We start from the raw sequence: 25497 nt of genomic DNA, 5'->3' as shown, positions 1-25497 counted from the left end.
AAGGCAAATTCCACTCAGGCTTGCTTTAACAGCCAGCTCACCGGGGGGTGTGGAGCAGAGGAGATGAAGCTCCCACCTTTCCAATGAACACAGGTAATGGAAAACAGGAGAGATTATGTCCCAGTATGTACTGGAGTCCTACCAGTGCTGTCACAGGGGCAGAGCATTTAGCCCCTTTAGGCATTTCAAAATTAGATGTCCTGATCTGAGCTGAGCTCCCTTTATGGTTGATGGAGAAAAGTAGGCACCTGCATAGAATGATTCATTTTCTGTTAAAATAAGCGTCTAAGATGGGTGAGAATTGCCCCCAGAATTGCTTATTTTTCTCCCAGTAATTCTAAAAGAGATCAGACAACTAACTTAGACTTGGATGACTGTTTTTTAAGTGACTAATGTGAGGTGAGATGGATTCCCATTTATAGTTCTCAAATACTGACTGTGTCTTGAAGGTATGATTTAATTAATTGATAGTAAAAGACCCTACTTAAAAAATTGGCACAGGATAAATGTGGCATTTTGCCCCCATGGATTATGGCAACATGAGACCATCAATTAACATCTGACTTTAGGGTGTGACAAATATTGAGGTTTACCTAAACATAATACACGTAAAATGACCCATCAGGAAAAAAGGTTAGGAAGTTATAGACACCTACCATGCAGACAATGCTTTGGATTATGCAGTTTAAATAAAATGCAGCCCATCATATAATCTGTGCTGATAAAACTCATCTGGGTGTAAGCAGTCTTTCCAAGAAAATATCTCACAAAAATATCATTGTGAATATATCAGCTGTTTCCTACTGCTTAATCAGGAAAGCAAGAAATGGGGTTCTTTTCACAGATATTCAAGCTCAAAAAGACTCTCTGTTGAGAAACTACCTGGTCCCTTTACTGGCTAGGATTCACTGTGGAGGGCTGAATGAGAAATGGGAAAAAGCAGGAAGATAGGTTAATAACTGAACTAGCTCTCTGATTATGTTTGAGGGAAATTTATTTCAGTTTCAATTAAAAGAATTGATTTATCTAAAAACAAAATTCTCTCTTGAAGTTCAAGCACAGTATGACATTGATAAGTTTTAATGACTGTTTTCACAAGGTTTGAATATTCTTACATTTCAAAAAACCACTCTCATTACCTTACAAATGGAGAAACTCTTGAACATGGAAAGCCCTCAGAAATGACAGGGTCTTTCACTAGCAGAGCAGCAAGCAAAAGTGTTGACCTATCCATGGAGCAGCAAAGAAAAGGGCTGGAGGAATCCAGACTGTACAACAACATGACGTGTCTTCCTCACCTGCCCTACGCTCACGTAGAGCCAATGTTTCAAGTGCAAAGTGGGTGTGCTTGAGTAGTATTTTGAAGGACTTGCATTTACATTCAGTTGGCACTGCCTAGGGTCAGGTAATGGAGAAAAACATTTTTTTCTGTTCAGAGCCTGAGCACATACCTCTCCAGCATTGAAAAGAGAAAGTAGACCCCAAATCACTGGTGGAGGTCTTTGAGGTGGCCACAGCAGACTTGGATCCAAACAGACTAATTTACCTTAAACTTTTCCCCTCATTCTAGCTGATCACTTTTTCTTAATTAAGTAGCCAGAGGCACTTACACATGTCAAAACTAAGCACTTCCAAATCACCTTGTTTTGACTGAACTTTAAAGGTATTACTGATCCAAGAAGGAAACCCCTTTCTAACATTTCAGAATTTTACTTTAGGAAAAGCCAGATTTGCTTTGTAGAAAATGAACTGGCCTGACACTACAATCTCCTTTTAATTATGTTTGGCTTTGGAGACCAGTGTATAATGGAAGTTGACAAGAGGCATGTATGAAAAGTTGTGTCCCAACATCCTCTCTTTTAAATAGGGACTTGTATTCTTATTTTTGACATCCATGGCTTAGGAGAAAGATCATCAGAGAGTTCATTCTTTTAGTGGGAAATAAAATCTTTTAATGGCTGAGATATTTTTTCTCAAAAGTCCCGTTTGATTTCTTAATGGTCTTTCAATGCTTATCATTCTTTGTTTTGAGAAGTAACTGTTACGCATCCACAAGTATGTTTTTATTTTAAGAGTAGCTCAGAGGTCCTGATGACCATGATGGAGCATAATGAAGAGACTTCACGGCATTCCAAGGACAGTCATGTTAGCCAGGCTGTAAGAACCATTGGCTAGAATAGTGTTCATGGTGCTCAAAAGACCATACCAATAACTGAGTACTGTTTTCATATAGGATTGGATTTAATTGTGGCCTTTCATGATGAGAAGGTCTCTTTTTCCTCTTCTGAAATGGTTTCACGGTTAGCATTCACCTCATTTGTGCAAAGCAGAAGATCTAGCATCAGCCTGGGAGTCTGCACCATGTTTCTCTCGGTGCTGTGGTTCCTCAGAGAAGCCCTGTCTGCCTACAGCAACATACCCTTGGGAGCTCTGCCTCCAGGGCAGCTCCACGCTCCCTGCAGAGTAATTATCCTCCTTCTGAATAAACCTCCTTACAAACCAGAAAATCCAGTTTACTCCTGCCATGTCTCATAAGGGACAACCGTTTCCTTTAATTGATGGTGCTTTCATGTAAATTCATCATCCAGTTAACTTTGCGATCTCAGCCTAAATAATGTTGTTTTGACTAAGTGCTTAGTGGTTATATTGATTTGTAAAAACCCCTCAGGTGACTCTATCTTGCAAATGGACCAACAGCAGTGATTTATTAAAAGGCTGCCTTTTGAAAGGTGTTCTGAATGTCACCTAGAGCCACTGAAATTTCATCAAATATATCACATCTCTCCTTCTGCCTTTTGTCTGTGAATCTCTACGGATAACCTGAAGGTATATCTAAATTGAATTATTTTAGTCATTTTATTTCTAGTATGTACTATGTTGGCACTGAAATATGGGCAGAGTAACTGACTTATTTCTATGGCTGTAGCAACAGTAACCTTAAGCAAGTTTAGTCAAATGCAGTGTAGACTAAGAGGGATATTCTGCTTCCAGAGATATAAATTAAATTTAAAAAAAAATCCCGTTACTTATGAATTATCAGGAAACTTTGCTTGGATTGCTATTGTATGTGTCCAAACCATCAAATTGTCAGTTCTCCAGTGCTGGGATTGTCTTCTTGGTTATTCTGTAGTATTGCCATAATGCCCGATACTCTGGTTATGACCAGTACTTCCTGTCTGGGATCACAAAGCACATAAGAGAAATGAATGTGGTTTACAGAACAGGTCATTTGTAGCCATCTCTGTGCCAAATTCAGCACTGATAGACAATCTTGTGAGGGTCATCTGACAGGTAAGGTATCAAACGTAAGTTGTGTGCTAGAAGGAGATAACTGGAGCTGGCATAAATGGGCACTGCAGTCTTTACGTAAAGGCAATGATCCTTACAAAAACAAATTGACGTGTTACACTTTTTCCTGCCTGAGTGACAAATTAATGCATCTTATGCTGCATTGCTACCAGCTTCTTTCTCCTAAACAATTTATACCTGGTTTTCATCATCATTTAGTCTAGCCCACTATGAAGCAGCACAGAACCATTTTGTTTTCTCTCCATTTCTCTAACAATGTCCTTCCTTAAAGGAAAATCCAGTGGAGCCGATTGCACATGATTATGTTGAAGTGGGGCAAGTACCTGAACAGTTAATACTTTGATTCAAACGGAAGTCTGAAATACCCACGTAGTTTAGAATTAGAACAGTTTTTTACCATTTTTCTCATTTTTGGTTGATGATCATAAGCTAACAGATGGAGATAGACTGTATCTTATGAGCTCCAAAAAATTATTTTTCCTGCTTAAAAAATAAATTCAGCTCTCCGTATGAAAATGGCCTTTGAATACAACTGGAAGGAAAACTTTAGTTTCATTTTCATAATTCTGTCTGTGTTTAGTTTAAATGCTGAAAAGATATATTTACCTCCTGTGCCATCTACTTTCTTTTTCTTTGCATTTCAGAGCAGCTATAGATTTTACAAATTGATTAACACTGTGGCAGAAGGCTGTTGCTTTTACTTTGCTTGAGTCTTATTGCTCAGCAGTAGGATTGGTGAGAGACGTATCCGGAGTGCCGAGCATACACACCCCAAAACTACTCAGAAAACTAAAGAAATCAGAAATCTTTGGTCATCTTTTGTGAGCCACAGAAACAACAGAAGATTATCCAGGATTGATGTTTTATATGTCAAAACATGAAGCATGTCTGCTTCTGCTGAAGTCCACTTTTTAAATCGGTCTAAAGTCGCACTGCGACAGCTCTGCCTTCCTGGTGCTCTGCTTTTGCAAGCCCCGGTCCTCGTGCTGTGTTTCATCCCTGGACGTTGTGCTGGCTCTGACACCCAGCTTGCCCTGCTGTGACTGAAGACAAGGATCCTCCATCCCAGCCTTCTTTTTCCCAGTTCAGCTTTCAGCACCAATGCCCTGGATGGAGTGACTCGGGCACTGCCCTTGGCCAGCGCTCGGTACCCCAGGGCTGCGTAGCCCAGCACCAGCCCTCCCTGCAGGGACTGCAAAACCCACCACAGCTCTGGAGTTTGTAGAATGATGGACTAACAAACGGGGAAGACAGGAAGCAGCGCTGAGGAGGTTTTATGTGCTTACTTCTAACTAATAACCATTAAGGCAAATATAATTTGCGAAGTAACAAATGATGCAAAGCTGACAGGAGCTCCTGTCCATCAGCATAAGAAGGGGATGATAAATGAAAAGGAAGTTCATTTTCTGTTAGGAAAAGGAAATGTTTCTTCCCATATATAATATGTGGTATGTACGACTACTAGGGCCAAGAATTGGACATGATAGAAAAAATACATGATAGAAACATGATAGAAAAAATACTGCTGATAACAGGAACATTCACAGACGTAATAATTAACAGAAAAAAAAATTGAAAGTGACATAAAATTTCATGTTTCAGACCTTAAGCCAATACTTACTTATTACAGACCTAAGACTCGGCATGAACAGTAAACTATGGATTACAGGGTTACTTTTCTCTTTTAACAAGACCCTAAATCTATTACGTAGTCATCTCTTAATCAGCAACACATACCAAGTTTATCTAAGACAAGTCTTGGTCACATTATCCTTCTAAGTTATCCCATTTATTTCAATAGAACCGCTTTGAGTGATTAAAGCAAATAATAGAATTTGGTGGCAAGATTTGCCTCACAAATTCACGCCTCCTTCCTCTTACCTGATTTTTTTACAGTCTCCAATTAGTCACAGATTTCTGTGGCTCTGAAGCTGTTGTTCCAGATATGAACTCGTTAACTGTCTAGAGATGGATTTTTTTATTCCCTGCTCAATATTTGATCTCTGTGACTTAGCTTAGAAATTAATCGGATTTGTTCCTGCCATATTTCACTGTAAATATGTAGCCAGTTTCTCACGAACTTTCAGTCTTTCTCCTGGTTTCTTCTCCTTGTTGAACATCTGTGGGTTTTTTAATTCCTATTTAGTGCTCATGATCAAATGCTTACCAGAATACTGCAGTAACTGTAATACTTGGTAGCTTTAAGACATGTCACTCCACCGAAACAATCAGAAATTTCCAGAATAAAATATTCAATCCTAGGGGGAAAAAAAAGAAAAAAAAAAAGGAAGTGACTGTTTTGGGTTTGCCACAAGGATGATTTTTCTTTTTTAGAAATGTAAATGAAGATTAAGTTAGCTATGATGGGTTGCAGCAGAAGTTTAACATTTATATTCATTAGACAGAGAAGTGATCTGCTGCCCAAGTAGTAGGGATATACTTGCTTATGATGTTTCATTATCACATTTACCATATGTTTCATTATTCACTGCTATTCTTTCACATGAAGACAGACAGTCAAAAACAGTAAATTAGTTGTAACAGTGATAACCTGCCTTATGTTATAGGTAAAAAACACTTCCTGTTCTGGATTTCACTCACCCAATTTCACCCCATTGTCTCTATTTCTAATGTTTCCCAGCACTTTGATCACTTTTATATCTACATTCACAGGGGGAAGGCGGGGGAGCAGTATTATGGCAACTCTCTTAGTGGAAACATTCCTTAGAGCCACTGGTTGAGCTCCGAAGACACTGTCTTAATTTCCAAGCTTTACCGCCTCTCCCTTCTTTCATGAACTTTCTGTATTCCCTAAAGCATCTGAAAAATATTGGGTTTTTCTTTCTTCTTAACTGCTGGTTACAAAACCGACAGGAGATAAGATTGGTGATAGCACAACAAAACAACACTTCAAAAAAAGCACACAGTCTCAGAATCTGAAAAGCATGTTTTCACGTGTTTCACTCTGCTAGAGCAATTTAGCTCAGAGCAAGACCCTTTTTAAATCTCTACCAGAATTGAGCGTCAGTAATTCAAAACGTGCTTCAAATGAAGGTTTTCACTTCCTAGTTCTGTGTCACTGTCTTTTATTTATGACCATCCTTTTATTTATGATAATGAAGAATGAAAATTTAAGAGTAGTTTTCTCTAGGCTCACTTTTCCCATAGGCTAGCCTGGCAATACAGGCTCAGCAGTCCCAGGTATTAGTAAATTCCTAAACTGGTCCCTTCTCTCCAGAGAGCTCCAACATAGCCTCACATCAAAAAGCACGACTGGAAAAGTGCTCCTTCTGACTTCATTTCTCATCAGCTCATAATCGTATAATGGGAAGAGGAACTCTTGTAGAATCCTTTTTTTGGCTCAAGTAACCCCAATTCCAAGGCTACGTCAGTCACTGCTGCAATGTCCAATGCATTTAACAACACCAGAAAAAGGTGTTTTTAAGTCCTTAAGTAAGTCATTCATTATCCTGGTCTCTGCATGTATTCATTACACTATTTCAGCATTATTGATACAGGGAAACATAATAATTTTCTTTATCTTCCTGCAATTATACAAGAAATTAATTGGACTTGATTTTCCTGTACAGGAATATGGAAAGCTATATCACGATGCATTTTTGTATCAGTTGCTAATTTTATGAATTATGATTATATGTGCTTTGGGGGAAAAACACTTCCATAACATAAATGCTCTTATTAGTACCAAAAAAAGTATAGTGGGCTTAGACAATGAGAAAATTCAGCTGTGTGATATTAATGACTAAATAGCTATCTCTATGGAATCTCTAAAATTTTGTAAGGAAGCAAAACTGGCACAATTCTGCATCTGTAGAGGTTTCTTGGATGTTTTATTGAGCCTTTTGCTGCAAGACAGAATCTATGTTAAACCAGCCTCAGGCCTGCTCTGCTCATCAGACTAAAAGTCTTAGTTCTGCTCATGTGTATCCAGTTCTCCCAGTGTTTCAGACTCATTTTTATGTCTATATTTCTATATTCTCTGCATTTAAATATATACTCCTTCAATGTATGTTCTAAGGATTTAAGGCTTACTGCAGGATAATAGATAAAAAGTCACTGCTTTTGGTATTACTTGTAGTTTTTGCTTGTTGTCCAAGTACCTAGTAGCTTTGCATATATTGTAACATTTTTTGCATGCCTGGAATTTCCTTTTATGAGCCGTATTGTGGATATTTTTAAAACGTATGCTTCTTGTGTCAGTAACCAATCTTGCCTAATTTCAGCCAGTACACCTGGAAGTATTTTTAAAGTGTGGCACACTGTATATCTGAATAATATTTTGTTCCAGTATATTGATGCTACTTTCTTAATACACTGTATCAATACAGAGCCCACAGTTCAGATGATAACAAGAGGGGAAAAAAAAAAATCTTCTTTTATTTCTCTGATCAGCTTTACCTCATGCGGAAACAACCTCAGAAGCCCTAGTGTGTACCTACCCAGCATAAGTCTTAACACACACAAATCCTTACTAACTCTCTTTCATCTCCACCGTAATCTGGGACTCCCATTTCCACCCCTTGTTTCCTGGTTGAAATAAAATGTTGCTGTGGATACCCATCTGACTGTGAGAGACACTTTCACCTAATAGTGAGGTTTACAAAGAGCGCTATGTTGCACCGTCTTCATTTTTAAGTAGCATAATTTAACGTTAAGGTGATTTTTGTTGTGAAGTTTCCATCAGATTAATCTTGATGTCTTTTTCCTTTTTTTTCTTTTTTTTTTTTTTTTAAATTCTTTCCATAGCTGTAACTTACACAAGTTACAAAAAAACACCGCCACCGGTACCCCCTCGTACCACTTCCAAGCCACTGATCTCAGTCACAGCACAGAGCAGCACAGAATCCACCCAGGACGCATATCACGACAGCCGGACTCAGAGGATTTCCCCGTGGCCACAGGATGGGCGAGGGATGTACAACTCCACCGACAGTTTGGACAGTAACAAGGCCATGAATCTCGCCTTGGAAACTGCGGCTGCGCAGCGTCACGCGTCCGAGAGCCAGAGCACCTCGATACGAACCAGTGACAAGGCCATTTTAGTGACAAAAGCAGAGGAGTTTCTCAAGAGTCGACGTTCCTCTATAGGGATCCAGGTAGCCTATCATTAACATCTGTTCTGTGATTAATTACTTGCCTTCTTGCTGTAAATAGCATAGAATGAGTCATTCAGCTTCACTGGCTCTAATAATCTAACAAACAACCCCTGGCTGCTTAGTGTTAATTGTAATTTACATCATGGTAACGTGGCTGTGCAGCAAAGTCTTCAGCTAATATGCTGTACCTGAAAGAAAATGAATGAATAAATCTCTAGGGAGGTTACCTGTCATTAACACTTGATATGAAAATTATACTGCAGAGCTACAGGTGAACACTGTGTTCATCTCCTTCCCTCCATGAATTCACAGTCCTTTTTATAGAATCATGCCAGCTTTAAAATGCTTGACTATTTTTTCCATTATCTTTCTCTTTTGACCTTGGAAGATGTGCAATGCTGCTGGATCTTCAAGTTATTCCACCTAAAAAGAGCCCCCCAGCCCTTCCTTCTAGTTGTGCTGGGGAGAAGGTACAAAGGAAGAGAAAGAAATGTGCTGATGTAGATACCGCATAATTATAGATGGGGAGTAATGAAATAACATTAATAAGCACAGTCTTTGAGCATTTCACCATTTGTCCACCAAAAAATGGAATATTTATTTCACCTGACAAAATGTCTGTCAGGCTGTGACAACCCTAGTTACATTGTGTTGTTTCAGGTGAATGAAATAAGACGATTCCAAATGCAAATCCTGAACGCAATTCCTTCTGCTAAATGGAAAGCACTCTAAATAGCAATGGTCATTTGTTTAAATCTCTAGGAAATACCAAGTAGTAATAAAAATCAGAAGGTTGAACTTGCAAAGAATGCAGTCCTTTGAGACTCAGGAGTAGAGGAAAATTTAGGCTTCTGTTCTGCTGTTACTTAGACAAATATATAATTTTAAGTATGTGAATATTCCCTTTTACATCACTAGGTTCACTTCTGTGCTTAAAAATCTCTACTTTTGCCAGATCAGCTATAGAGGAAATGCCATGTATTTTGCCATAGTTACAGGTTTTGTGGAGGCAGCAACATAGATCTTGTGAAGGTAATAGTCCACGTAACAAAGCCCAGTGAGTGACTGTTCATCTACTAGGAAGTACATTATTTTCTTCAAAAGGTAGTAATTCCATTTCCATTAATTTCAAAATACAATCAGAGAAAAGTATTTGGGTTAAGCATGTCACAGCTGCTGATTGAACTTCACTGTTTAACATCTTAGTGTGGTATAATTTTTCTGTTCCACAACTTATTAGACTATTAGGAAGGCATACGTTTTGCCAGCAGCTGCTTGTCCATTTCTCGACATAAAAGTACTTGCTTCTGCTTCTTTAGATGCAGAAGAGTAGAATGCAATTTAACAGCAATGGTAAAATATTCAGATGGCTACTTTTCAAATGTTTTACAAAGTAATTAGTGTATCCTAAATTGTTTGGAGAAGGGGCTTAGCAGATAACAGTGAAAAGCTCAAAGGAGCAGCAAGTAATTTTTAGTACCTTTTAGCCCCTAACCTGAAACTTATTCTTCAGAAAGGAATAGTATCTAGTGTTGTTCTTATCTCTTCTTTACAGCAGCTGTGCACAGTGGTATTTAACAACGTTTGTGTCTTGCTTCAGTCAGTCCTGGTATTTCAGCAATTAATTCTAAAACTTTGATTACAGCACTTGATCCTGTTTCTTACTGCAGGTGATGACCAGTTCTTTTCACTGGGCTCTGACCCTTCTTGGTATGTGGCGCGTTTAATAATATGTGCTTATAATCCGCAAAAACATCTGTGCAATGATTTCCATGGAAGCAGTGAATCTTCTGTAGCAACTTATCATCTGACACTTGGCCCGTAATACTGGTCCTCAGGTGCACACACTGAAAAAGGCAAATATTGTTTGCAACAGCAGGTCTTAGAAGGATGAGCTGTTTGTTATCTTTTGAGAAGTCCAAACTGCTTGGTTGTACCATTTGGCATTAGATAAGGTAAAAATTGCAAAATTACCCTCAGCACTGTATCCTGAGAGCACATTTTAGTTGTTTGGGTTTTTTCTGCAGTAAGTTTCAAACTTCACATTAGTGTGAAAAATACCTTTCTGCAGCATTTCTAAGCAGAAAATGCATTTTGTTGTATTTCTGTTGCCAGATTTGTAAGAAATAAAAACACAGGGTAGAATACTCTTATTGCAAACTACATAACTAGTAATTTATGCCCCCAAAATACAGTTGAAGTATTTAATTTCTTTTAGACTTCTGCATCAAAGCAGCTTAGAAAAGGATGTTATTATTTGCATATTTCCTTGATTGACTAAATGACTTGTTTTCTCATTAGCATGCCATGCCAGGGTAATGCATTGAATTTGCATTTATTTGCATTAATTAATTTGCTATCAGGATGGTTCATTTCTGCATTTTTTAACATTTCATTCCTTTAACACATTGGTGTGAGAACACTTGCCAATGGAGCTTCATACAGGATCAGAAAGGCACAAAGATAAAGAATGACCAGCGATGCCTCCGCATGTGGAACTGCTATGGACCCAGCCTAGGACTCCCATGTGTTTGGCATATATGATTTGTGTAGTGTACATGTAATGAATAGAAGTCCTTTTAAAAAATCCTGGCATACTAGGCATGTGCCATAGGATTGGTATTCACATGCACAGGGAGCCCAAGCTCCTAGGGGAGAATGGGACTTACTATGAAGATCAGTAGCACCCAGTCTGCGAGGACAGAGGACAACACAGATATGGTAACCCATCTCACAGTACGTTAGCCCTATCCCAGGTGGGAATTTTGAACAAAAAAAGCTTCAGAAACAAAGCTTTTCCAGAAAAATAGCTGCTGGTTTTTGGGGTTTTTTCCACTGCCATATTTAAATCAAGAGGAGTATTGTCAGACATGTCAGTAGGCATTGGAAAAAAATATTGATTCCTAAATTCAAATGAATTGCAAAATACTGATTCTGGGATTAAAAATTTAGTCAGCATTCTTAAGAAAATATATATAGAACAAAGAATAAAAGTCTAGTAATACTAGTAGCTATAGTCCTCACATCTGTCTTCTATCATGACAGCAGAAGACTACTCAAAGTATTTGAATTAAAATGGAGGGTAGAGATTGTCAAGAGTAAAATAAGCACTAAGTGAAGAACAATGTTATTGCTTATATATTTTCAGGGATTTTCCTTGCTCTTTTGCACACCCTTGTATATATGCTAACAATTAACATTAAAAAACTGTTCTAGTTATAAACCATTTCATATTAAAAGCAATTGGACTGTAAAATATATGAGAAAACATGTCAAGAAATTACTCATTATTTATTTCAAGTGTTTCAAAACATGCAGTCCTTTGTTTCTTCTCTATTTAAAAGACATCTAGGCTTCCCAAAATGAACAGAAACCCTGGAAGTAGATGAGATGGAAACAAATGTTGTAAGTGTGGAGACTGATTCATGATGATATTTTTGGAGACGAGCACTAATTGTAGCGTAGAGAATGGACTCTGTCATCTTCATTTATCATCAGGAGATCACGCTTCAAAATATCTAGGATTTTTTTTAATCTCCAGAATCTTCATTAAAGAAATAATTCTTGTAAATCAAAAGCTATATTCAGGAGGATTAGTGCAATAACTTGCTTGCCTAATTTTTTGTGTCAAAAGGGGATCTTCTGCATAATATTTATATATTTTTTAAAATGAAATTATTCACATTGTATGGTAAAAACTTTGTTCAAGAAACTCTGCAGTCTCAAACAGGAATTTCCCTTTCAGGCAAAGCATTTTGTACCCACATGACATACTTACTTACTTGGATGAGCATCTACATTTTCTTTGTACTGTTTAGGTTATACCATCGTTGTCAGTGCTCTACTTCAGTGTACACATAGCAATCAAAAGAAATATTCGCGTTGATTGCACTGGTCTTTGGATCATAAATGATCCAAAGTTTTAGAGTTAAGCGTTGTTCATTCTCCTCCTAAAATCACTGTCAGACTGTGCTTTTGTGAGAAGTGCTTCAAGTCCTTGCCCTGCAGAAGTCAGTGAGAGTTTCGATAACCCCATGGTACAGAGGCTATAAACTGGTCTTTACAGTTAACATTGTCCTATACATATGTATATGTACATATAGATGAGTCATAATTCACAGGCTTAGCCTGTTAGAAGAGTTCCCAGCCCAGTGGTTGCATTTTGGCCTCCTCACTTGTCAAAAATCTTAGTAGTTGGAATTGTAGTTAAAACAAAGCTATGGTTATTTTAAAGCCATCTAATTTTTTACTCTTTTCAAAAATTACAGTTTTTCTTAACTGCCATCTAACATAATGAAACGTTCAAAGTGGAGAAGACACAGATTGCTGCCTTGCAGAATATTTGTTGGTTCAGAGCAATTTGCCAGTTGGCATTAAATGCACCAAAAAAGTAATGAGCAACCACTGCTGTGTGCATTATTTTGTTGTAACTATCTCATATTATCTTGACACAAATCCCATTTCTAAACTCTGGCATGCATTTTTAGCAAAAAGTTCTTTCTTAAAAGACCAGAGGAAGTTTTCAACCCATTGTAGGATATTCTTGTGGTAATTAGCACTTATTGTGCCACGCAACATATTTAAGTAGTCCAGATATTCTGCTGGGAAGTAGTGGAGTAGCAAAATGGAGCCCTGTGGAGAGGCATCACTCAAGCATAAAAGTGTACGTATATTTTGGTGGGTTTCTAAAAATTATTTTGAAAGAGTGTATGGTTTTTGGCTGATAAAAGTATTCCGTCAGTTAAGGAAAGCAGGCGCAGTTAGTACTGTAGTTTTATTTGAAGTCTTTTTCCTGCTTTGAAGTCACCGCATACAAATGAGATCTCCCTGTACCTAAGAATGGTTAGCTGCAGTCACAATTACATGTACTTGATGTAGTGTCAAATGTAGTTTTTCTTCCCTTTTTTACTTTTGTTATCACTGAGAAACCTACGCAAGAGACGAAAGGTGAATTATTTCCCTTCCTGTGCATCATCAGAGAGATTGTTTATTAAATTCTAATTATAGAACAAATCAATTACAGCAGTGAAAGCCCACTGAGGGCAGTGAAGTTGCATGGGGAGAGATAATGTGGCCTGAAGGATTCTTATTACTGATGCTTATGAGAGAGAAGCGAAAGACACCAGGGTAAAATCTGTTTTCTTGTGCAGTGAATATATGTAGCAAATGTGACGCCCATCTACAAGAAGGGCCCAAAGGAGGATCTGGGGAACTACAGGCCTGTCAGCCTGACCTCGGTGCCGGGGAAGATTATGGAGCAGATCATCTTGAGTGCCATCACACGGCACATACAGGACAACGAAGTGATCAGGCCCAGCCAGCACAGGTTCATGAAAGGCAGGTCCTGCCTGACCAACCTGATCTCCTTCTATGACCAGGTGACCCACCTAGTGGATGAGGGAAAGGGTGTGGATGTTGCCTACCTAGATTTTAGTAAAGCCTTTGACACCATTTCCCACAGCATTCTCCTGGAGAAACTGGATGCTCAGGGCTTAGACAGGTGCACTCTTTGCTGGGTAAAAAACTGGCTGGATGGCCAGGCCCAAAGGGTTGTGGTGAATGGAGTGAAATCCAGTTGGTGACTGGTCATAAGCGGTGTCCCCCAGGGCTCAGTTTTGGGGCCAGTTTTGTTTAATATATTTATCGATGATCTGGATGAGGGGATTGAGTGCTCCCTCAGTAAGTTTGCAGACGACACCAAGTTGGGCGGGAGTGTTGATCTGCTTGAGGGTAGGAAGGCTCTGCAGAGGGATCTGGACAGGCTGGATGGATGGGCCCAGGCCAACTGGATGAAGTTCAATAAGGCCAAGTGCCGGGTTCTACACTTGGGTCACAACAACCCCATGCAACGCTACAGGCTTGGGGACGAGTGGCTGGAAAGCTGCCTGGTGGAAAAGGACCTGGGGGTGTTGATTGACAGCCGGTTGAATATGAGGCAGCAGTGTGCCCAGGTGGCCAAGAAGGCCAACGGCATCCTGGCCTGTATCAGAAACAGTGTGGCCAGCAGTAGAAGGGAGGTGATGGTGCCCCTGTACTCGGTGCTGGTGAGGCCGCACCGTGAATATTGTGTTCAGTTTTGGGCCCCTCACTACAAGAAGGACATTGAGGTGCTGGAGCGTGTCCAGAGAAGGGCAACAAAGCTGGTGAGGGGTCTGGAGCACAAGTCTTGTGAGGAGTGGCTGAGGGAGCTGGGGTTGTTTAGCCTGGAGAAGAGGAGGCTGAGGGGAGACCTCATCGCTCTCTACAACTACCTGAAAGGGGGTTGCAGAGAGGTGGGTGTTGGTCTCTTCTCCCAAGTGACAAATGATAGGACAAGAGGAAATGGCCTCACGTTGCGCAAGGGGAGGTTTAGATTGGATATTAGGAAAAGTTTCTTCACAGAAAAGATCATCAAGCATTGGAACAGGCTTCCCAGGGAGGTGGTTGAGTCACCATCTGTAGAGGTATTTAAAAGAGGTGTGGATGTGGCACCTAGAGATATGGTTTAGTGGTGGACTTGGCAGTGCTAGGTTAATGGCTGGACTCGATGATCTCAGAGGTCTTTTCCAACTTAAATGATGCTATGATTCTATGATTCTATAATGTCAAGCCTCCCTTAAAACAGTATAGAAGCTTATATTGGAATTTTTAGGACAATAGAAAGTTATGTTGCAGTGCTCATGTTTAAGAGAAGAATAATACATTAATATAGAAATAAAGGTTGCTTTTAAGTAGTTAAAACTATCAGCTAAAAAAGCTTAGTAAATTCTTTAAAGGTATAATTTAGTCAGTTCATGCATCTTTTCCTAGAATGAGTGCCTATAAACAAATCGAGATTGATCATAACAAGCCAGTTATTCACAATAGTGATCTGCATTTATTCAAATAATTTTGTGTTAGTATAATTTACTTGTGGATCATTTATTACCAAGTCAGTGCCCATATCTGATACTTAGTTTTCAAATTCTGAGCTGGATCCGTCAGGAGTGTCTGATCACAGAGGATTCATAGTGTTGTCTGAACTTTGTATTGGCAGCAAAAACCTGGAGAGGATTGTTATACCTTTGTGAAAGGTAAGATAAAAAAGATAGAAATAATCTCAGAATGCTCCATTACATTTAGTATTAATATTATAAGCCTTATGGGCATACTGTAAGTCCATAAAACAAGATTTTTCATGGCATAAAGTGCCAAATTTTCAAAGAAGTTTTAGTTCTTTGTTTGCAAGGAGAGAGGAGGATGACCTTCTATATTAGATCTACTCCTCTTCTTTCTTCTGCTTTTGGCCAGTGTCTGGCTGGGTTTTTTTCCTCTTCTTTGTGAGACTCCCTCCTAACCAGATAGACATATCATTTTGCTTTGCTGACATTGTGAGCCAATTTGCAAATATTAAGGCTTTTAGAACCCATGCAAGTATTAAAACAATAATGAATCATGGAGAATAACAACAGATTTATCAAGACTTATTTGAGTTTCAGGAGCCACACAATCAAACCACATGTACTACTTTTTCTCCACTGCTCATTGGAGTCTAGCTTGGCCAATCTGATTAAATCTGAAGAGTTTCCTTCTGTCTTCTAGCAGGAGTCTATATAATATCTGTCATTCAGAAATGCAATTTATTTGTTCATTTGTTTCTTTGTGAGTGTAAATTATTTTGTTATTTCCCACTTTTACTTCTGTTGGCATTTACCTCCATTTTCCAAATCTATTTTTTTTGTCGGTTGTTACAATATTTGCAATCCTAGATTGCGCGCACACACACAGAGAAAAAAATTAGCATTCTCCTGCTGTTACAAGGCACAGTGAGCAAATGAAAGCCTTAAAATATGAAGGTAATCATCAGGTCCTTTAGTCAGTGTCAGCCTTGGCAAGCTGGAGGGAAGGATAATTTGGCAAGAGTTTATATTTAGAGGTAACTAATGTCATTTTTATTTTGATACCTGGGCCATCATTTTCCAGATAATTTTGTTTTGAATAAAACTTTAGAGCAGATTACTTCATTTATGCCTGTAAACTCTAGGTGTCCATACTGGGCAAATTATTCAGGATATACTTCTAGGTGGAATACCAATAAGAAAGCACTTGAAAACAGGTAGATGAAAACGAATTTTTCTGATGTGTTGCATCAATGGAAAGATACCAGCCCTTCCAAACTACAAAAGGCAAATCTGCCTTCACACATCAGAAGCAGAGTTCAAAAGAAGACATGCTATCTGTTACTAAACCAAACAATGTAGTTGGCAAAAACACATATGCTTTTGATATGGAAGAAAAGCATGTGTTGCCAATCTGCCTGCTTTGTTCCAACATCAATTGGCCAAATTAATGTTCTCCATAGGGACCTTTCCTTGTTTATATCTTCAGACCATCATGTTTCCAGCAACACTATGTTTGAGCTGCTGAGATATCCTCGTGGAAGGCAAAAGCCTCTTCTCTGTCCATGGACTATTGCTCACCTCCACAGTGTTACTAGCTGTGTGTTAGCCCTGCAAGTATGATACCATTGACCTTCCTTAGCTTATTTCCATTTCCAGCAATCTGGCCTCCACCTCATCCCCCATGACTCATTCAGTAGGTCCCAAGGAGCATAGGATGTAGAAATGGTCATCCTAAAGATATGACTCTATGAAGGAAATGTTGTCCTTTAGAAGGAACTGAAGGCAAAGACTAACACATGGGGAGATGTCAGGTTGGCTTTTTTTGTCTGGCTTTGGCTCAGGTCTGGTCTGGCACACAATGTCCTGTCCCTCCATGCTGAGCCATGTGAGTGAGCAGGAGGCCCTGAGGAATCCTGTGTTCTTATGGGCTCAGCTTCTTCAGCCTAGCCACCCACAAAACTCTTTTCTCGTGTCAAATCTTCAGGCTTATAATGCTGCGGAGCCTGTGCCTTCATCACTGACGCTGTCATCTGGAGTTGCAGTTCATCCGAACAAGTTCAAGGATCTTGATCAACAGTCCCACAAGTGGAAGTAATGATGTTGGTCCTTTCCTCTGGACCCAGTCCAATAGAATCATAGAAAAGAATAGAATCATAGAATGGTTTGGGTTGGAAGGGACCTTAAAGATCATCTAGTTCCACCCCCCCTGCCATGGGCAGGGACACCTTCCACTAGACCAGGTTGCTCAAAGCCCTGTCCAACCTGGCCTTGAACACTTCCAGGGAGGGGGCATCCACAGCTTCTCTGGGCAACACGTTCCAGTGCCTCACCACTCTCATGGTGAAGAATTTCTTCCTTATATCTAATCTAAATCTACCCTCTTTCAGCTTAAAGCCATTACCCCTTGTCCTACCTCTACACACCCTTGTAAGAAGTCCCTCTCCAGCTTGCTTGTAGGCCCCCTTCAGGTACTGGACGGCTGCTATAAGTTCTCCCTGGAGCCGCCTCGCCTCGCCTCGCCTCGCCTCGCCTCGCCTCCCCTCCCCTCTCCTCTCCTCCCCTCTCCTCTCCTCCCCTTTCTTCTCCCCTCTTCTCCAGGCTGAACAACCCCAGCTCTCTCAGCCTGTCCTCATAGGAGAGGTGCTCCAGCCCTCTGATCATCTTCGTGGCCCTCCTCTGGCCTCGCTCCAACAGGTCCATGTCCTTCTTATGTTGGGGCCCCAGAGCTGAATGCAGTACTCCAGGTGGGGTCTCACGAGAGTGTAGTAGAGGGGGAGAATCACTTCCCTCAACCTGCTGGTCACACTTCTTTTGATGCAGCCCAGGACACAGTTGGCTTTCTGGGCTGTAAGCATGCACTGCCAGCTCGTGTTGAGCTTCTCGTCAGCCAACACCCCCAAGTCCTTCTCCTCAAGGCTGCTCTCAATCCATTCTCCACCCAGCCTGTATTTGTGCTTGGGATTGCCCTGACCCATGTGCAGGCCCTTGTACTTGGCCTTGTTGAACTTCATGAGGTTCACATGGGCCCACCTCTCTAGCCTGTCAAGGTCCCTGTGGATGGCATCCCTTGCCTTTAAAGTATCAACCACACCACTCAGCTTGGTGTCATCTGCAAACTTGTTGAGGGTGCACTCAATCTCACTGTCCATGTCCCTGACAAAGATTTTAAATAATACTGGTCCCAATACGGACCCCTGACGGACACCACTCACCATTGGTCTCCACCCAGACATCGAGCCGCACTCTTTGAGTGCGACCATCCATCCAATTCCTTATCCACCCAGTCCACCCATCAAATCCATGTCTCTCCATTATAGAGACAAGGATGTCATGTGGGACAGTGTCACATGCTTTGCACAAGTCCAGGTAGATGATGTCAGTTACTCTTCCCATATCCACCAAGGCTGTAACCCTGTCGTAGAAGACCACCAAATTTGTCAGGCACGATTTGCCCTTAGTGAAGCCATGTTGGCAGTCCAACACAGTCCTAGCTGTGGTCCAGAACAATCCAGGTGTACTGACTTAATCATGCCATCAGCATCTTACCCGGTGTGAAGAAGCTTCAAGAACCCTGACAGAGTGAGTGACTCTTTCCATGCCTTGCGATTGCCATGCACAATCAGTTAAACTGTGACTCTCCTTTACACTGTCATTAGACCTTGTCAGAAGCACTGCCATGTGAAGTTGTGCACAAAGACCCAGTCTCTTCTCCAACCTTTGACTAACTGGTCATGGCACTTTGACATTTTCTACTGCTTCTGTGAGGAGAGAGATGCAACCTCAAAATCACCCTGACAACCTATTGTCCATAATGCCCAGGTTGGCAGTTTTGTCCATTAGACTTCAAACTTCTGAGGCAGGAGACATAAAAAAAACCACCCTGTTCCCCGTGAGAGGTATTACCCTCATCACTGGGACACTGTGAAGTTAGAGCCTGCTCACATAGTTACCTTCCACTGTGTGCACTTTGAACACATACTCTGCAGAAGATTTGTCCTCTGCCTTCTGTCACAGCCAGCATTTCCTTTCCATGACTTAGGAAACAAAGTGCTCAGATCTTCATGCATCCCCTTGGAGAATGCATGAAACTGAATATTCCCATAACCTGACATCAACACTACCAGATATCTGACTATCTTTGCTAAGTCTGTAAAGCCACAATGAAATCCACTAATATTCCCTGAGAATTACCTGTCTCGTGCCTGTTCACTACCAGGACAATAGACTGGAAATGCTGAGGAGATCAGATATCCTATATCACGATCACCTACTTTAATAACCACTGCATCTTCTGAACATAGGAAGAAATCTTGATTTTGAGATCATAGTCTTAAGCATCCCTCCGGAGTCACTTTCCAAACTGTGAAGTGCTTTCTGTTCTTTAATAACAGAAATTAGAGTCTCCTTTGTCACTCTCCTCCTCCATTAAGTGTTTTATAGATGCTTTACCTGAGATCAAGATAACTTCTCTGACTTTTTCACAGGCGTTACATGATGTATCAGATATGACTAAGGCGGCCATGGTCTCTGCAACTTTAACAAGATCTTCCAGTCTTCTTATCTCCAGAAGAAGATGAAATCCCTGGTTGAAGATGTGCACTTTGGTGGCATTATTTATTGTAGTTTAAACTCAGCAAGTTCCTAAATTATGTGTTTTAACTCAGACTGACTCTGGTTGCTTTGGGGATGAAACCCAATACCATAGCTCTTAGCAACAATTTAGACTTCCTGACCACTCCAGATGTTGCTATGTATTTCAACGTCAAAAGGCTTCCTCCAGAAAATGTTTCCCCACCTTGGACATCATCTTCCTCCTAGCACTCATACAGATACACCCAAGAGCCACAGTCTAAGCATTTTGTGTTATCTGCTCTTATTCACTACCTACCATCTTCTCTCCCTTTGAGAATAAGTTGATTTCACTCTTCAAAACATGTCTGCATATTTGACTGAGCTCTCATCACTGTAGTCAAGGCTGCAAGTGTAACTTGCGTCTGCTGCCCCCCAACAGGCTAGATGAGTATCTCATTCTCGGCCAAGTTAATTCATTTCTGCTCTAATGAAACACAAACCTGTCTCTAATGAAGATGTTTTATATGCAGCTTGTCTCACATCCCTGGCAGGGCTAGGTGAATGCCTAGTCCCTCGCTTAGGCTTGAACTTATTATTCAAGACTTTTATGGACCCTTCTATGCTCTAAATAAGGGTGTCTTTCCTGATAGATATCTCTTGCGCTAAGAAACTGGACGTTATGGCTGTTCGACTTACCGCAATGTTCTTTCAGGAGAGGGTGACCCTCCAAGTACAGCTTAAGCTTCTCACCCATGTTGCAGCCAAGACCTGCCTTAACTAGGAAGCCAGCTTGCTTGGTTTTTTGGTTGGTTATTGTGGGGTTTTTTTCCTCAAGCTGCCTACCTCTGTGGTTTTTTTCACTGCCAAGGTCAAGAGGGATCTTTCTTTTTATACTGACAACACCAAATCCTGGAGACTGTTACCAAGTCTGATATCTTAGCTCTCTCAATGTGCTGCACATCCAAGTGAATATAGCCAGCTTCCATGAAACTGCCGAGGTGGAAACAGACAGCAGTGCACACTTTCCCCTAGACCTCATGCAGAATAAATGGAATTGCTGGGAAATGTGTCTTTCCCTGACAGTTGCCACACTGATATCCGGAGCTTTTGGCAAACCTGTGCCTGACGCTACACTGTACAGTTCAAGCATGCCATTAGCATCTTCTAAAGGGTTCCTGCACTATCTGTTTTCATGAACATCTCCAAGACCCACACCCAGGAAAACATGAACGTGTACTGATTACTGGCTGGAACTCCCTCCATGTGAATGTACATGGAGCTACGGCTTGAAGATGGAAAGAGAAGTTACCAGCAACTGGCATCTTCAAGAAGCATAGTCCACATGTACATTCACTTCCCACCCTCCTTCCCCCTTCTCTCTGCATCCTTCCAGAAACCTGGTGGGATTGGGACTGTGCAGCGGAGAAACCAGAGGTGCCTGAGACTGCTGCAAGGGGAAAAGTTATCTTGTCTTCATCATAGGATATACTCGTTGAATTCACACATGGAGTGTGCACATTGAAAAAGTGGTTGCTGATATTATTTTTTTGATTTAACAGTGAAATATCATTCAACAGGAAAAGTCAGTTCTACCCTTTTTCTTTTTTCCTGACTCTCCTTTGATTCAGTATAATTTGCATACTGCAGCACTCGTTATGTCTGTGTCAAAGACTTGGGGGCGGTGTGGTGGTGGGGAGTGTTATATAAAATCCCACAGAAACTTGGAAAAGCAATGTGGTCTCAGTTATGAAGAAAACTCTTCTGTGAATATATTTTGGTAAGTGTATTTCAGATGGGAATACTATAAAAAGTGCATAAATTACTTGCTTGATATAGCATTTTCAGGACCATGTTATTAAAAAAGGTGAGATACGGCATTCTGCTGTATCCCTCACGTCATTTAAATGGTTCTATATTTGTCAACCCAGTTGTCGATAAAATTTCATTGCAACATTTCTTTTTATCACTTGCAAGTTTATCAGGCTACTTGAGATTTTATTTTGTAAATCAAGGACTATAATGAGACTGTTTTATAATAATATAAAAAGGGGCTATCCTGTGGATTCCTCATTCTAAGAACAGCTCTTCCAGACCAAGCTTACTCCCTGCTTCCACTGAACTGAGTAATTGCATCTGCTTAGGTTTGAAATAAGGTATTACATAGCAGAACAGAAGTACTTGTGGAAAGCTTTATAAAATACAGAACCAAAACGATACCTATTTCATTTATTTTACTGTGCTAGGTGTTTCTTAGCAGTAGGAGAGGAAATATATAACTAATTTTGAATGAGTGCAGGTAGAAATAGTGCTGAGTTGTCAGTGCTCACTCTGCAGATGTATCTTTTGTGTTGAATTAGGTGGAAACAGCAACTGATTCAGATACTGAAAGCAGAGGCCTACGGGAATACCACTCTGTTGGAATACAAGTGGAAGATGAAAAACGGTAATTCAAGCATGTACAAAAATCTGTATTCTTTCATAACACAACGCAGATTTGTAAACAAAGTTAATAACAAACATCTGGCAAGCACTACCCCTAAATAATACACAAAGACAAATTTCTTATATGCATGCTGGTCATTTGGTAAAATTTGTAGAGATTACTTAGCAGCTGCTTAATATTTAGTTAACTTTCCAGTTTTCAATCAGGGGGAAGGAAGTGAAAGTTTTAATTTAAAGTAGTGAATTAATGTAATTTCATTATTGGCAGAACAAATACAAAGAGCTGTATATTGAAATACTCTTCCTTTGATAGGATCCATCATGCTGATCCAGGCTTTCCCAGTCCACACAGGGGGATATAATGGTTAGGGTGTAACCTATGGTACCTTCATCCTAAACTAGCATCAGCTTTTACACTTGTTCAGTCATTCTGTAACTTTGTAAAACTGCTGGCCAATGTACTAACCCACAGGTTATCCCTGGCAGGCACTGCCTGTTAAGTACTGGACTGGGACACTTATCTCATTTCATGGCAGCTGTCAGTATCTGGCTGCTAATTGCCTTTTACCATCATTGACTAGAAGTAATTTGAAACAATAGGCTCAGATGTGAAAAGATTTCACAAATAATCTTTCCTTCTCTATCTAACTTTTTAACATAAAACTTTTCTAAAATGTCATTATTCGGTGGCATATCACAATAGAAAATCAACATTTAATGGCCGTCCTATAAGGCAAACAAAAAATATCACAATCTTAAACATGATGCTATTGTTTTTCTTTTATTAAAGGATTCCCAACAATCCTAACTTAGCAGATTTTCAGATTTTATCTAACTACAATTCTTAATATTTGAATTTTTTTTGTGCATGTACTTTACAGACTCCTATCAGGAGATGTAACCCTGCAGTTCTGCTAGTTATTTCCAGTTCATTTAGTAATGATACATGGCATTTTGTAGTATGAGAATAAATCAATATTTGCTTCCAGACATAATTTAAATTATTTTCTTTTGTATCTGCTCAGATCAATGATGCCACTATGCATTTTTGTTTTCCTCTGTGTTGTTACTCACTGTCTTATTTTAGTGAGATATGCACAAAGAAAAAATATTTAGCACGAAGTCCAAAGAGAAAATCAGAATCCATTCACTGAAACATTATTTTGTGCATCTGTATAATTGCATATGTATTTATATGTCTTAATCTCATTTCTTTCTTCCCTTTGCACCAAGACACGGACGATTCAAGCGCTCAAACAGTGTAACAGCAGCTGTCCAGGCTGACCTGGAGCTGGAGGGCTTTCCAGGACACATCACCATGGAGGACAAGGGACTTCAGTTTGGCTCATCGTTCCAGCAGCACTCGGAACCCAGCACACCCACCCAATACAGCGCAGTGAGAACTGTACGGACACAGGGACTGTTCAGTTACAGAGAAGATTATAGGACCCCAGTTGACACCTCAAACCTTCCACCACCAGAACCCTGGCTAGAGCCAGCCATTGAGACAGTAGAGACTGGTCGAATGTCTCCTTGTCGACGGGATGGATCTTGGTTTATGAAGTTGCTACATACTGAAACTAAGAGAATGGAAGGATGGTGTAAAGAAATGGAAAGAGAAGCAGAAGAAAATGATCTTTCTGAAGAAAGTAAGAACATTTCTGTGTCTTTTCTTATAGATGTCTGCTAAAATAAGAAATCTGTTAGGATATAGCTGTCATCTGTAGTTTTTCTTTACTCATTTTGTAGTACCGAAGACACTCTACAGAACCATTAGGTATAAGACCCCTGTCCTGCAACTGACTGTGCAAGCTGGTGTTTCCCAGAGTACGGTTTTGTAGAAGTAGTTGAGGAGCCAACTGTACAGTCAATCGCAGGATCGAAGTCTGGTATTAGATATGGCTCAAATGGTGCAATAGCTCCATCCACAGCTCCAACTCTGACACATTCTTCTCACTCTCTTGTATGGCTCCAGTGCTTGACCCTTTGCCAGAGCACACAAGGTGGTCCTTCATGAACATTTTTTTTCTGTTTTCCTGAAACCTGAGAATTTGCCTCTTATTAATGAACAGCCATTTTTAAAACATTTTCATTCCTTTACAGGCACTTCTGCCTATCATAAAGGGTCTGTTGGAAGAACAGAAAATAGTAGGCAAGATCAATAGTTAAAGCACTTCTGCAGTTACACAGGCATATGCTTTATTAGATAGTTCAGCTGCATTTTCTTGTTACAATTTTGTCAAGAATCATTATTATTCTCTCACGTCCTGTGGACACCTTGAAAGGAGTGATGGGATAAAGTGAAAAATAACGTAGACTATTTTGGAACAAGATCCAAGCTAGCGCTAATGATAGTAATATATCAAAGTGGTCCTAGGACTCAGTAGCCAGCTCCCTGTGATTCCCTCTGAGGTCAATTATCCTTGTTCTTCAGGCTCAGTTTTATAAATATTTCAATCCCTGCCAATCTGAATTATTGTCTCAGCTGAGATTTTCTCAGATCACAAATTAGTTCATATTAACTTTTCTTACTAGCATCTTTTCCTGCACTCTCACGTATCTCACCATCGCCTCGGAATACTCTTTCCTGATAGTCTTCTTTCCCCCTCAATGAGTTCTTGCTATGATCTACCCTCAGGTCTTGAGCCAGGCCTGCATGGTGATTAAAAGGACAATTTCTATTTCTTGTGCTGACCTTTTCAAAACAAAGAATGTCTACATTTTTATCTCATAATTTTTTGTTTTACAGTCATATTTCCCCACTATATTGTGCCAAGTCTGCCAAGTAACAACATAGGATTTGGGGTAGGGGAGAGCATAACGCTGTTTTTCTGCCTTCAGCCTCCAGTGCTTTCTGGAGTGGAGGTTTTTGTCCTTACTTTCATCATGGCAGAGCTGAGCTGAGAATTTTCCCTTTGCTTGATACTGTGAAGACTTTTGACACTCCTAGGGGCTGTTAAAGTATAAATAATAAAATATTTTACTTTGCTTAGCCTGTGTGAGGATTTCCAAGTGTTCTTTCATAGTGGTTATTTTTTTAATACTCCTTTTTACCATATACATCTTATTTTTCCCCAAATCTTTGCACTGCTGAATACTGACATTTCTCTGTCATCATTAAGTATCCCAAAGCACCTGCTTCCATGGCTGCCTGTTACTGATGTGGGGACATCAGTGCTTACGATATGAAGCACAAG

The 25497-nt window shown here is 40.1% G+C and overlaps 1 protein-coding gene across 1 annotated transcript in view; it reads left to right on the top strand.

Moving 5' to 3' along the window:
• DLGAP2 (DLG associated protein 2) overlaps nt 1-25497 on the top strand; it is a 318216-nt gene that overhangs the window by 278641 nt on the left and 14078 nt on the right. Inside the window, exons 9-11 of the mRNA XM_059829808.1 lie at nt 8077-8426; nt 22216-22301; nt 23534-23949. Of these exons, the coding sequence (XP_059685791.1) occupies nt 8077-8426; nt 22216-22301; nt 23534-23949 (852 nt within the window). The remainder of the gene's footprint in view (nt 1-8076; nt 8427-22215; nt 22302-23533; nt 23950-25497) is intronic.

Source organism: Gavia stellata, chromosome 2 (assembly GCF_030936135.1).
Source record: "Gavia stellata isolate bGavSte3 chromosome 2, bGavSte3.hap2, whole genome shotgun sequence".
Taxonomy (NCBI): Eukaryota; Metazoa; Chordata; class Aves; order Gaviiformes; family Gaviidae; genus Gavia; species Gavia stellata.
This window is presented reverse-complemented; position numbering and strand designations above follow the sequence as displayed.